Source organism: Drosophila kikkawai, chromosome X (assembly GCF_030179895.1).
Source record: "Drosophila kikkawai strain 14028-0561.14 chromosome X, DkikHiC1v2, whole genome shotgun sequence".
Taxonomy (NCBI): Eukaryota; Metazoa; Arthropoda; class Insecta; order Diptera; family Drosophilidae; genus Drosophila; species Drosophila kikkawai.
Genome location: NC_091733.1, coordinates 14480582 through 14495791, shown reverse-complemented (window position 1 = coordinate 14495791; position 15210 = coordinate 14480582). Strand labels below are relative to the sequence as shown.

The 15210-nt window shown below is 38.5% G+C and overlaps 1 protein-coding gene across 1 annotated transcript; it reads right to left on the bottom strand.

The window, feature by feature from the left end:
- Window positions 1-9269: 9269 nt before the first annotated feature.
- Window positions 9270-10785, bottom strand: LOC108080042 (endothelial lipase). The gene is made up of 4 exons (XM_017174620.3): window positions 10458-10785; window positions 10237-10391; window positions 9701-10177; window positions 9270-9640 (listed from the first exon to the last, which is right to left on the bottom strand). The coding sequence occupies exons 1-4, from the start codon at window positions 10652-10654 to the stop codon at window positions 9270-9272; spliced, it is 1200 nt and encodes a 399-aa protein (XP_017030109.3). The 5' UTR covers window positions 10655-10785.
- Between the last annotated feature and the right edge of the window lie 4425 nt (window positions 10786-15210).

The window sequence follows — 15210 nt, the reverse complement described above, 5'->3', positions numbered from 1 at the left end:
AGTTTATATTTTCATTTTAGTGGTTTATTATATTGAATAATTAAGAACAACAATGTGAGCAACACATTTTGAAGGAATGAATACTATATTTTGAAATAATATAATAAAAATAAATAAATATAATAATAATAATAAGTTAATAAGTTTTTGAAGTTAACTAGCTGCCTTTTCTCATTTTGAGTGTCTATATTTTGTAATAATATTTTAATATTTGTCTATAAAAGTCTTTCTGGTTAAGTATTATATATAAACTTTTTGTATTTATATTTAAGCCATAGGGCCCACTGTGCCAAGTCAGGCTTGAGAAGTGCAGCCGGAGTGACGACGTCGACGGCGGCAGAGAAGGCTGCCGCTCACGAAGCTGTAAAGTAAACGCTGTAAACGGCACAAGCTGCAAATGCTGTTCCAGCAACAACATCAGCAGCAGCAGCAGCAACAACAGCAACAACAGCAACAAAGGCGCGTTAAGAGCTCAGCTGACACGGCTAAAAGCCGCTGGCATTGCATAAGAGTTGAGACCAGTAATGGACACTCGCACGATGGGCCTTGGCCCGGGGAATGGAGATCAGAGATCAGAGATCACAGATCACAGAGAACCAGAATTTCAAAGCAGAATAGAGTCCAAAAATTCCCTCAAAAGGTCCAAAACCTTAGAATTTTATGGTCAAGTTTTAAATAAACTTGGTTAATTGCCAAGAATAACAAAATAAAGCTTAAACTATTCAGTAAATAACCCAAAATATTGCTTTATTTGGTAAATAAGATAATGTGAAGCTCTGGATTAGTTTGCAATAAGAATTTAAAAAAATCCCAATTAAACAATAGCTCAACTGGTCTGGAATTAAAGCCAAATAATAAATTGTGCCAACAAAACTCGTCCAGCAATTTATAAAGACAGAAGCCGGCCAGGTGCAATTTATATTTTTTTGTTCACACAAAAAACTGTAAGCTACAGCCATGATTTTCAGCTGGCTTTTGTTGCTTCTGTTGTTTATGCAATAATCGTACTAATTGAAACGTTTTGTCAGGAGCCACAACAACAATTAAAATGGCAACAAGCAGCGGCGATAACGCCATCAAACACAGGGCCAAAACAAAGACAACCCCCTGGCAGCAACCCTCTCTCTCTAATTGCCATCATTTTTATGATAGTGCAAAAAAAAAAAATAAATAAATAAAAGAGACACCATTTTTTGCACTTTACTTTTTGGTCACAACTAAACATTTTTTTGATATGTTTATCACACGAACGAACAGCAACGAGACCGAAAAGCAACCACCAGAAATAAAATAAAATACAATTTTCACTCCGGATGTAAGTTTGGACATTTAAAGACCGGAACCCGAAAAATGGGTAAAAATGCATAGAAATTCATACAAAACAGAGTGGGAAAAGGCCCTGCTGCAAGCATACCTCTTAAAGGTTATGCTTTGTGTCAACTTAAGGTCACCTTTTGAATTCCAGACCATCAGCTTATAAAATTCTTTGTGCTAAATGCAAATATGTAATCCATTTTACTTATGACCAGACAACTTGCCTGAAACATTCTCACTTTTCTGTGATTAATTAAGTAAATTGTCGATGCAAGTCGAGTTTTGTGCATTGTAAACGAGAGTAAAATGGCACAAAATGCTCTCAATTAAGCTCGTTGCATGTCCGTTTGTTTGTGTAAACAAATACACTTTTTTATTTAATTAAAATACTGAAAATAAAAGTAATACAAACACACGCCCAGCGACACATTTGCAGATAAACTTTTATGACATTAAATGCAAAAATGCCGCCAGACGCAGACGCAATGAACTAAAGCAAAAGCCCCCTTTAAGCCCTTTTCTGTCCAAGCCCACGCCTATTTTTTTTTCGGTGGGGTGTAGCCAGGCTTAGCAGATATTTACAGGAACTATGGGAGATTAAAATAAAATTTTTTTTTAATTTTTAAAAAGAAAAAAAAATAATTTGAAATTGGTTACAAGATCGTTAAGACTTTTTCCATAAAAGAATTAAGAAACATGTTGTAAGAACTTCATAAAAATATAAACTATATTTAAGAGCCTTGAAAAAATATAAAAAATACTGTTTAATAAAGAAAAGTATTTGATAAATTAGGAAAAAATAAATATTTATGATTCCTAAGAACCTTTTTAATTTGCAAAATCACTTAATGAAACTCTCTTTTATTAATTTTTCCATAGAATTTATATTTTAAAATTACAAAGTAAATTTACAAAATCATTTTCTGGATCTCTCTTACTTTCTCTTTTGAAATTTTTTAAATAAAATAAATATCTAAAAAATTACAGAGTAGATTATATCCTCGCCCATCGTCCGATTCCCTGTGGGCGCTGTGTGCATTTGTATTTGTGTATTTGTTTTGGGCATAAATGAAATATGCATAACGTAATATACAGTTGGTAAAATGTCGGTTTTTGGTATTTGTTAAAGTATTTTGTCGCCTTTTTCATATTATTGTTTTCACTTCCGTTGCACCTTTCCCTTGCTTTCTGCCAATAAAAGTTTATTCCTCAATATTGCTGCATATTTAAAATATATTAATTTTCAAGGAAAACAAAAAAAAAAAAGTATATATATATATGCCAGCAAGTTGCAATTGCAACTTTTTGTTGCGCACTTTTCATTAGATTTCCATTTGATTGTCGAACAAAAATATGTCCCCTTTTCTGTTTTCCTCGTTTTTCAGGCACATTTATATGTGAATCTATATTTCATATCACATTTTTGCTAAATAAAAATTGCCCAGAGTTAGAGAGAATTCTACGAGATGGCCATAAAATTTCATATTTGGCTATTTGCATTTAATTGGTTGAATTATGAGGCAATTTGCTTAAATTTCAAACAATGTTTGTTGACACTTTTGATATTAAAGTCAATAACTTGATAGTTTCGTTTTTATTTCATATTTTTATTTTATATTTTATATTTAAGAAATATTTTATTTAAAATTAAAATAAGAGACTTTATATTGTTGATACTTCATGGATATTTATTTAGTTTCTTTTTTAAAATGCTTAAAAAGTCTGGTAGAATAGCAAAAAACTTAAAAATTTTTAATAATCGGCTCTCTAAATTTTCTTACATTTGTTTTTTACTTGGTAAATTAATTTTAAATATTAATTCTTCAAAGTAATATAGAAATTTCCTTTGCTAAAGCACGCTTTCCTTCCAGGACTTCCAATAACCACTTGTTGCATTCTGCTTACCTCTCTCTCTCCCCCTCTCTTCCTCTCTCTCTCTCTCTCTTTCTTGGAACTCACCACTCTTGTATACAACTCCACCACACTGACAGGACACACGAAGCCAAGTCCTTTGACACTCGTCTTCAGTTGCTTGGAACTTTTAGAGCAGGCAACATGCAGCCATATGGTTTTGCCGGAAAAACACTACGTTTTCCCTGTGGCTCTGAAAAGCGGGTTAGAGCTATAGAGCGGGGGATGCCAACCCACCCCACCACATAACAATGAAAATATAATTTTAGTGCCTAGTAAAAATCCATGGCTATGGATAAAAATTTTCGTTACGCTTCGCTTTTCCTTGCTCGATTCTCCTTTATCCTTTGCGTGCCGCCAAAAAAGGGGACATGAAAAACTGCCAGGGAAAATGTAACCAAAAAGAAAATATATATATATGCATGGTCATATTATTAAAAAGAAAAAAAAAACCGAAAGCCAGCGCCAGGGAAAACTATGAAAATTTAGCCGAGGATGGTATCGAGGCAAGTCAAATTTAATTTCACGCTTTCCGAGTTTTTCGCTTAGCCAAGAAAATTACTAATAAACCATGTGGGGAAAGGGAAAAACTATAGATTTAAGAGAAATTAATATAGTTTAAATTTATGGCTAATTATTATATATTTTTTTAAGGAAAAACAGAGAACGGGAAAGAGGGGTTTTCCTTTACCAAAACTTATTTGAAATATTTAAAAATGTTTTCCCTAGAAAACTACAGAAAAAACTCACCGAACAGAAATAGTTTTTCCTCTTTACGGACGACACAGCTGGATTTTGGCAATTTCCCTGACGGAATTCGGCGAAAGTTGCGGATGAAAGTGAAACTAATTTTTATTTATGCGCGAGGCAAGGGCGGTGAAGGAGGAGCAGGAGGCCTGACACAAAATTGCCCAGCATTATGCCAAAGCAAATTGCAAACACAATGAGATGGAAGGAGCAAGGAGGAAGGACGAAGGAGTGCCACACACACACATGTGGCCATAAACAATGAAATTTGTTGCTCACTTTTATGAGTTCCTTCCCTCAAACACCAACAAACGAAGGGGTGAAAGTGGGGGGCAGCATCAACATACTCGCCTGTTTGGCTGTTGAGTCCTTTTAGCCAATTTTAGTGTCTTACAATTTTCCGCATTGTCTCCTGTTCTGGTGCTTATCCTTCCTGCCGCCGCCGCACTTTCCTGGCCACTTTCACGCCACTGTCATTGCTAAGCTTAAGTTGTAGCAGCATTTTGTGCCAGACTCCTCGCCGTTGTTGGTTAAAAGCATCCTTAGTGCCCGGCCAGAAAAACCATATCAACTCTGACAGGACAATGCGAGGATGCAGAGCGCAGATTGTGCCAGGAGTGATGGCAGGCAAATCACTTGTATCGGAGATGGAACCGTGATGGATGATGAAAACCTAAAGGTAACATGTATTTAGAGTTATAAATTGATATAGTAAAAGCATAGGAATGTCAAGTTTATTAGCAAAATTCATTTTTAAATGAGTTTAGACTTTCAAATTAAACTTGTAAGCTTTGAAATTGTTTTATAAACAAGAGAAATGGTTTATATTTAACAAGATTATTATAGGAAACAATAGAAAAACTTACCCTTTCTATACCTAAACCTCTTATAATTTTTAATCTAGTTTTCCCTCAGTGCACTCACCACTCTCTGGCCGGGTCACGCCTCCACAATCCGCTGGCCTGTGGAATCATTTCAGCTACAGTTACCCCCCCAGTCCCAGTTGTAATCTGCTGCGTTTAGTTTATTGCTCGCCATTTGTTGAAACAAAGGCTGCTGCTGAGGGGGAAATAGAAATAGGGTTTATGATGTGCTCCGCTTAAAAGTTATTAACTAAATTGTGTGCGCTTGAAATTGAATGCCGGTGGGTAGGATCAGGGGAGTCCAGGCTCACGGAAATTTAATCACCTCAAGTGCTGCTACTGGAAAACGGAAGAGCTTTACCTAAGAGTCAGGTGTCCAAATGGTCAGCACAGAAAAGTGCAACTGCAAAGGCAAATGATAATCAAGGAAAGCTGGGGCAACACAATATTTTACAAAGGAGTTCCCAAATGAGAAAATAGAGGCCTTAAAGAAGAGGGACTAACTGATGAAAATGTGAATTATTTTAGTTAAAAAGTCTTGTATTTCTTAGTTGAAAGATAGCTCTAAATTTTGGTTTTAAACGAAGGACCTTTCGTCTTGGACAGCCTCTTTTTTTGTTAGTATATTTGTTTTGGGTGCCCCACTGTACCCCCCCGCTGCAATTACAAGCTCTGCCGCCATGGTGCAGCCCCCCCCCCCCACGAGGGGTGGCCCATAACTTGTGTCAAGCAACGCGGTCATATTGCAGCATGCCGCACGGGGCGGCACGAGGGTTTGCACTCAGAAATGTTGCCGATGGTCAGCTGGGGAATGCACAATTCAAAGGCTGAAAATGCACTAAAAAATAATCCTAGGACAAAATTTTAATAATATTATTATAAGATTTCTTTAAGTCCTAACCAGAGGTTTTAATTTTTAAAATTTTTTATAATAATTTCTTTTTTCTTAAATTTATATTTTCATGTTCCTTTATTTTTTTTAAGTGCTCTTTTTTAGCTGGCCGACTTGCTGACTTGACCAAGTTTTTTTCTGGCTTCTTCTTCCTTTTTTTGCTGCCGTCTGTCTCTCTTTTGGCGGATATGCGCTCTTAGCGAAAATTGCATTTGGCCAAATGAGTGAAAAGGGGGCCAAGAGGAAGCCCCCCCAGGAGAAGATGAGCAACCAAGTCCAAGACGGACTCTTAATATTTCAACTTTCATGCTCATTTGAACTCCCACACGAAGAGGCACAGGACGAAGGACAATGGTCATATCCATAGAGCGTGTAATAAAAAATAGGAATTAAAAATGAAAAAACAGTAGTAACTAGCTATACCTATATCCTTATCAGTTCTATAGGGCACTGAGAATAATAAATGAAAATTTAAATGTGAAAATGAATGAAACAGGGAAATCATAAGGATCTGTAGAGGTTAAAAATAACAAATCCAATGTGTTAAGTAAGGAAATAAAATCAAAATTCGATTAAAATTTTTAATTTAATAACTAAGAAACTTTTAACTAAGCAACAAATCATATTTATTTACCTAGAAACTTATATTTTACTTCCTATTTTTGAAGGATATTCCTCAGGACTTTGTACTTTGCATAATCGCAATTTGTTATATTTTCCTCAAGCATTTATTGCCCTTATTTCGATCAATTTCCTTGACAAAATGTAGACAAATATGCCCTGTAGCTACTATATATATTTTTATAATATTTTTTTGTATATATATTATGAGTTTTTTTTTTATTTATTGGTAGACCACACAGAGAGCCAAGTTAAATCGATATCTGATGTTATTTTTTGAGCTGTGCAATTCTTCGGTGGATGGCCTCTACTTCTCTTGGTTTTTTTACCCATGATTCTGCCGGGTTCCTCCCATTGACGACGTCTTCAGGCTGCAGCAGGACGAAGGGCGAAGGACATGGAACCTTTGCCGTTTACCGTTGGCCATTGGATGAGGAGGACGGCACCTGCTGCGAGTTATTTACAGCCACTGGAGGGCATTCCTTTCTTTCCTGACTTCCTCCTCATCGCTCCCGGTTTTTTTCTCTCACTTTTTTTTTATTTTTGTGTAGCAGGAGCAGGAGCAGGAGCAGCTCGTCCTTGTACAGCTATTACACATTGCCGGAAGCATTTGAATGTGTTTATGTGTAAGCGTCTATCGCTCAAGTTGCCCGCAGCTGCCCGCTGTTTCCCCCTCCCCTCCATAACAGCAACTAAAATGTTTCCGTTATTAAGCTAAAGAAACACTTAACTTTGCGCCAGGATCAGCAAGGACGTCAGGTGCAATGAATATGCAGGCGGAAGCGGAGGAACGGATAATAAGAGGGCGAGAGGGCGAATGGTAGGAGTCGGCGAAACACGAAACTTTTGAGGTGTTTAAAACGTTAATTTGCTTTAGATTTTACAGGAGTTACTCCTTTCGTCCCACCTCTAGGATATCCAGGTGAGGGTGTGCTAGTGTGTGTGTGTGTGAGTGATTTTCGCATTAACGCTTGCCACTTTGGCGGTTCGAGTCAACGGAGCACAAAAAACTGCTCGCCATTCTCTCCTGTTTTCCGTTTTCCTCTCGGTTTTCCTTATTTTTTTTTTGCCGCTTTGTTTGCTTGTTCAGAAATTAAGCGCAATGAAAACAAATAAAATTACTCACACAGTCAACCGGTACATTTTCATTGAGCTTTAAGGGAAAATGCTGTGAAAAGTCTGTGAAAATGCTGGAATACTTTAGGGCTTGAAGGCAGGAAAATTGAAGCAATTAAGTCTAAATATTCCCTTGAGTTTGGGTTTTCTTAGTTGATAAACTTTGTATTTTATATTTTAATTAGCTTTTAATATTTTATTTTTTTCGAGTAACAAGTTGTCTTCGATCCTTAAAAGCTTAGAATTTGTTTCTATTACAACATTAATTTGTTAAAAAATTGTATATACTATTTTACAGTACAATTTAACCCCAAAAAAAATAATAAAATTCGTAAAAATAAAACTCCTTTCGACTTAACTCAATTGGTAGTTCCAGAAGTACATACCAATCCGGCTTCTTCTGGCACTTGACCAAGACTCACGTTCATTCGCATTCCTTGGCAGTCCTTGTCCCACTCCCACTCCCTCTCTCCCTCTCTTGGAAATCAACTCTCATAATTAAATGGCAAGTCCGAGCTTCCCATTAGAACCTGCCCTCCCCCCACACACACACGTGCATGCATAAAACAATTTAACACTTAACGTGGCCAGGAGCTGAAATAAAAAGCGCATAACTCATGCGAGGAGTCAACGGCGGCAGCGACGCGGGCAGAGGCGACGACGGCGCCATAAATTTCAAAAACAGCTACAAAACAGGAAGCAGCCGGCGGAGCAACAAAATCAACAACAAGAGGGGGGAGAAAGGAGGGACAGTCCCAGAACAGATTCGAAGTTTTTATACCCTTGTAGAGGGGGGTTGCTGTGGGTGGATTCCAATGTAATTTTATACAATAGCTAAGGACTCTTAAATATATATATCCCTGAAGTTTCAGAACAATATCTCAAAGAGCCTCCGAGTTATTTAAGTTTTGCTAACATTTCTATGAATTTTAAATATTTTAAATATTTAATATTTTAAAAGTGTAGGAAAATGTATAATCTTAAAATGTTTGACTTACTTTTATAATAAATAAGAAAGTTTTTAGTATTATAATTAACTATTATAACTATTTTTTAAGACTTCCCTCATTAATTCTAAAATAAAAGAGTTAATTGGTAGAGGATATATTTCTGTTTTAATAATATATATAATATATACATTGAAAGGGTATAAGCAATGTTGTAACTCCCAAAAACAAAAACTCGAGTGGAACGTACTACTAGGAGAGGGAGAAAGATAGCTAGAAAAAGAGGGAGCAGGGGCTATTAAGACAGAGAGAGAGAGAGGGCTAGAGAGCCGCCCGCAATGGACTGCAAAAATATTAACTACCTTTTAGCAAAAAGCGGGCCAAGCTGACGTCAAGTTTTGTAGAAAATTATGTTTTACAATGCGAAAATTGAATTCCAGTTTATTGTTTTCTGCTTTTTTCACTTCAACCGCTGTGCTTTTTCTCCCTCTTCTTTGTTGTTGTTTTGATTCTTCGCTTTTCGCAGCATTTTTGTTTTACGATTAACTGTTAGATGCAGCCGACTTTTGGCCATTTTGTGGCTGCAAGTCAACGACTTTTCCATGTGTGGGTTTTCCGCGGTCTTCTCGCTACCATTTTACATGGTTTTTATACAAACTGAGGTTTGAAATTATAATAAACTGCAGAATCGAAAGAGCATTCTATTCTTCAGCATATTTTTAGGCAGCCAAGAGCCATTTTCCTCTCCCTCGATTTCTTGCTTTAAATAAAAGAAAGCATACATTAGGGCAGAGTTTATTTTGGGGCCCTCATAACACTTACAAAAAATCTCTAAAAACTAGACTTAAAAAAACTAACTTAGGCACAGCGACCTCTGTCCCACGCCCGCTCCCGTTCCCGCCTTCGCCAGCTATTCGTCCAGAGGCGTAGAACAAGGGGGCTGCTCTCGGCCTGATCCTGACCCCCAACCTTGGCCATTCGCCCCACCCCACTTAGCCAGTTGGCCTGCCGCCGCTCCACATAGGGCTGCTGTGGGGCCGTGCGGAAGTAGAAGCTGCCCTGCGCCCGCCGCTGCGAGTGGATCCCAAAGCGGGCACGCCGATTCCCGTCACAATAGCCGGCAGAGAACTCCCAGTAGCTGCCGCACTCGTAGCCCACAAAGGGATACTCCGGGTCCATGGACTGGCGGAAGAAGATCGCCGCCGCCGAGTGGCTGCAGGCAATGGGATCTGAGGGTTATAAAGATGATGAGCTAACTCTGGAATCAGAAAACTACAAGGACCACTCACTGGAATTCTGCATATCCCGCAGATTGGCAAACATCTTGCAGTTCGTCTGAGGAGCTTTGCCTCCATTCGGATAGAAGTCGGCATGGCCACACTTCAGACTCGTGCCCAACGATCCACCGGAGGTGTGGATCACCTGCACGAACTGGGCATCGCCGGGATCCAGACGATACTTGGCTGCCACCTCTGCGGGCAGGGAGAACAGTGGTCCCGCTGGATCCAAGCCAATAATTTGTTCCACCTTGCCCTCGAGCACGGCTCCTGCATAGCCGGCAGCATGGGCGCCTAGACTGTAGCCCGCCAGGGTGACATTGCTGCGGTCAAAGTGACTCGGACGGAGCTCCTCCAAGGCCATGATTATGCCGGCCACGGTTAGACCCACATCGAAGATGGACATCGAGGCGCTTTTGTAGTCATTCTGCGACAGGTTTCCCCAGTCCACCACGCACACATTGTAGTTGGAGGCGAAGAGGGTCCAGGCTGGGCAAAGGGATTACTAATGTTATCTAGGGAGGAGGGAAGGCATGGGACTATCTTACTCAGCAACAGCTCTTGGACCCAGTCCTTGCTGCCCTGATCATTCCAACCGTGCAGGAACAGGGCCAACTTCTTCTTGGGATCCAGGCGACGAAAGCCCCGCAGGTCACCCAGTTGCAGGTTAAAGTGCACTTCGTTGCCAAAGTCCTTGGCTGATCTGCAAATAAGGGGGATGAGTGACTTTAAAACATGATCCAAAAAGTAAACCAAAACTCCCTCTCACATGGTGCGGCACTCGAAGACAATCCCATGGTTAAGATGCGCCCGCTCCAAGCTATTCCGGAGCATGGTCTCCTGCAAATACCGAAAGGCCTTCATCATGGGACTCCAGCGGTGTAAAGCCTCGGTTGTCGGGACATGGCCGAGCAGGAGGAGGAGCAGCAGGCAGGAGAGCAGCAGGCGGGACTCGTGACCGGGCATACGGTCAGTGGGTTAATGAGAACCACTGGGTTCTCGGGAAACTCGGATAACCGCACTCCACAACAAAAATAAATAGATATATTTATAGAGGAATCTCGAGATGAAAGACAAAAGACACCGCTCTGGACCGCTTGGCTGACTACTGACTACTGAAGAACCGAAGAACCCGACTCGCTTGTAACTCCAACAGACCCGTGAAGAGTCGATGATCGTGATGCAGAAGGGCACTGGGAGAAAACAAGGGGTACTTTTTTAAATCTAAAACTTGAACCTTATAACGGAAAATATTAGCTCTAAGATATATTTTTATAGGAAAAGCAAGAAAACTAGCTTTCAAAATAAGATTAAACTCTAAATAAATATTTATAAAATATAATTAAATCTAGCAAGTATCCAAATTTTCTCCCAGTGTAACTGATGCTGATGACCCTGCTCTCCGGCGTTCTTGGCCGCCTGTTTGCACAAGTGAAAGTACAGAAAAAGAGCTTGTAACGACTTTGGCGTTGAGTCTTCAACTTTAACTTCGATTTCGATTTCTTTCGGCCGGAGCTCGTCGTCTCTTTCGGTATTCAGTATTTGGTATATATCCACTCCACTGATCTTGACATAGAAGCCACATGGAGCAAACGGTAGCCACCAAAGTTTTCTGACTTGTCACGGCTGTTGGCCGGAATAGTTTACTTGGCCAGCTGAGCAAACCAACCCGAAATCGATAATAAAAGCGAAAGACAAGGCGTCGCATTCAGGCCTCTCATCTTGGATCGAATAGGTTTATTTTAGTGCAGTCATAAAGTTAGGAGGGAGTGGATCTGGGGAGACACTTTCTCGAAGCACTTGGAGAATGGAATATGTAAATACAAGTTTCAGAATATATATTTAAAATAAAAATTATATATATATATTTTTAATAAAAATATATTTATTTCAATGAAGTGTAAATATAAAATATTAATTTAAAATATTAAAATAATGTAATCAAGTTTTATTTACCAGAAATAGTTGATCAAGTGTTTTAAAGAAAACATTTCATAGTGTATATTATTATTTTTATATTTTAAATGATCTAAAACAACTTTAATTTATTTAAAAATTTCATAAAATTTATATTTTTAAACCTGCTAATTTCTTTCAGTGTACCCAAATGGCGGGCAACTTACAAACTTTGACCCAAAACGCTGTTTTTATGTCGCGCTCATAAAGTATGTTCGGTTTACAAGAGATAAACCATAAAATAATGTCGCCTCTCGCTTCCCCCTCTATATATTTTTTTTTTTTTTTTTATTTCGACGGAGCTTTCTAACCAATATGTGTTAAGCGAAAGAAAGGGAGAGAAGAACGCTAATGATGCGCAAGTAAAGTGCCAACCGAATTTCGTTTGTCTTCGCTTTATTGTTTTTCATATTTTCAGAGAGCAGAAGAGACTCCAGATCGAATCTTCTGCTAAATTCTGCTCTTTCTTCTGGCTTTGTTTTGATTTCTTCTGTTTTTGCCTTTTTTTGTTATTTTGGCATTCGATCAATTTGCATAAATATCTGTGGCTTGGCGGCCCTCGTTCCACCTGTGGCTGGCCTCAATGTCAACTTAATGCCCCGCACTATCAATCCGGCTGAAGATTTCGCAGTGGAATGTATCTCCAAGTGGGGAGAGAAGAATGAAGAAAGCTCTAAAGATTTTTTTTATTTAAAAATTTTAGGCTTAAAGAATTTAAAAAATGTAGAAATGCTTAATAATTAAGTGGAACTTTAAGCAAAAACTATTTTCAACTCTAAACAAACTAAAGAAAACTTTAATAATTGATTGCATAAAACTCATCAATGCAGAAATTCCCAAGTTTTTCCCTTTGAATTTCCTTTTGATTCGCGGGTAAAATCGCTTATCTACCATAATTTAATATTCATGAATGATCAGAAAAGTTTTTATCCTTCTAGGAGCCTCATTTCAATGCACTTGGAAGTTTTCCTTGCCTTTGTTTTTAGCCATTTTCTTCATGTGTCTCTATCATTAAGGCAGAGTGCGGCTTAATTGTTGCCACAGACAATGTGAGTGGGGGGGGGGATGCCTCTGAGAGGGGAGGGGGGAGGGGCCTAGGGGTCCTGGATGCCCCCCAATCATCAGTTGCTTTGCCTATTAAGCAGCATCATAATAATAATGTGTAACAGCAACAACAACAGCTGCGGGCAATAACTTTTACATACAAGTGTCTGAAGAGCACTGAGGAAAAAGGGGGGAAATTAACAAGAAATTGGTTTTAAATTTTGAATGATTTCAAAATTTTTGTTAAATATGAATTATTACGAGAATTAATATTTGGGATATTTTACAAATTTATATTTAATAATACTATTAAATTTTCAGTGTTTTTTAGATTTTGTTTTAAATAAAATTCTAAATTTAAATATATTTTTAATAATTATTTTCTAAAACTAAAATTTTATTTATAAATTTTCATATATATTTAACAATTATCACCTAAAGAACTTCATTCCATTTTTTTTCAGTGCACCTTTTTGGCTTCCCTTTCGCTGTGTGTGAGTGTTTGGGGACGCATTCAAAGCAATTTCCACAATTTTCGTATTGTTTACTTAATTAATTCTGCACAAAGATTTTCAGTTGCGAGTGTGTGTGTGTGTGTGTGTGGGTATATGTATGTGTGCTAGGACCTCGCAGATGTTTTGTGGTTATTACAGCAAACCAACAAACACTCGTTCGTATACCACCCACCCCCTTACCACCACCCGATACCCATTCGGACAGACAAAACGCGTAATGAGTTTATAACATTTAATGAATCCACAGCAGCCGCAGCAGTACAACACGGCGTATGCGTAATGTGGCCAGACGACACCTTAAAGTGGGTTTTAAAGTAAGTCTTTATTTGCATTAAATGATTTATTATTAAATTAAAAATAAGATTAATTTTTAAATTAAACCTTAAAGTTTTTACAGTATTTTAAACAAAGTAAATGTACTTAAATTCAAGATTGAACCTTTTTAAGGCCTTTGGTTTCAAGCTCTTTGTGATAAGCTTCTCATATATGCCCAGGCATAGTATCCTTGTTCCACTTTTCAAGTGCCACGCCTTAGCAACGCCTCCTTTTAGCATTTGAGAGCAGGATTCAGGCTTTTACTGCAGCTTGGAGTTTGGAGTTTGTGGAGTTAAACTCGGCACTTGTTTTTCCTATTTCCCGCTTCAATTTTCTTTATATTTTTCTTGTTGTTTGGGGAGGCGGGAGGTGTGGCACTAGCATTGACTTTCGATTTGTTGTTGTAGCTGCTGCCGTTGTTGTTGTTGTTATCTTCCATGAAGGGAAACTATTTTACCGCTCAATTGATTTTGCAATTTATTTGCGCGCATTATGCGAAGCGGAGAGTGAGAGAGGCAAGGATACGTATGGCAAGTACACTCACACGTGTCCTGGGCCTTGAAAATGGAGACTGGCATATAGGATATGTAGGATACGGAATACTGGTGGCATTTTCAATTCTATTTACTCCCAATAATCATCATCAATGTCAGTTTCGCTGGCACTAAAATAAAAATAAAACCAAGCCAGGCAAACAATTTTTGTTTTCCCTTAGAGTCCTGGGCTGCTCTGCTGTCTCTTTCTGTCGCTTGCAACAAAAACGTCAACAGGATCATTGGCAAAAATTGACAGCAACAACAATGAAGCGGAAAAAGAGACAGCAGCAGAAAGGTCAGAGGGAGAGATGGAGATGGAGATGGCTAGGAACGCATTGAGAGTTGATGTTTATATCGATTGCTGGCAATTTCGTGAATTACAACAGACAAACACTACGGGGGAGCAGGAAGTAAGAGAGGGGTGATCTGAGGGGCAGGGGGTGGAAAGAGGAGGGGTTGGAAGGACTCACACGGGGGGACACACTTGAGACACGTCGTCAGCGACGTGAGCATGCCGCTGTAGTTTCTCCCTTCGTGCTGCTCCTGCCACCTCCTGTCGCTTTTTCGTTGCCACAGTTCCTATTATGGACACTCTAGGAAATCAAGTTATAGTTTTCAAGGAAATATTTAAAATGTAAACTGAATTTAAGCTTTAAGGAGAGTTAAGAATTCATAATTGAAAATTCATAAAATTAAAATAGTAAATAAATAGCTTTTGCCAAAAATGGTTTCGTACTTTTATTTAGGCTACTAAGCTAAGTAGCTGTCTTGGAATATATATTATTATTATTACTATTTATTATTATTATTTATATTATTTCTCCCAGTGTAATTGTTGTTGTGGCAGTGTTGCCATGTCGCTGGCGTTTGTTGAATTGCCGTAGTGGCGGCTGCTTGGAGGACAAGTAGTGTCGGGGTCACCAATTCAGCCAGGAGTCACCAGTTCTCCCAACACACACTCACACTTATACACACACTCACACTCACGCTCACACTCACACTCGGTAGTCAGGAGTCAGCATAGCATAGCGAGACGGTAATCAAAATATGTCCAGTCACAGGCGGCAAATGTTTTCATTTTCAGAGAAGTTTTTAAAACTGAAATTTTAATGCCATAAACTTAAATGTATATTAAAAATAAAAATATAAAAACAGG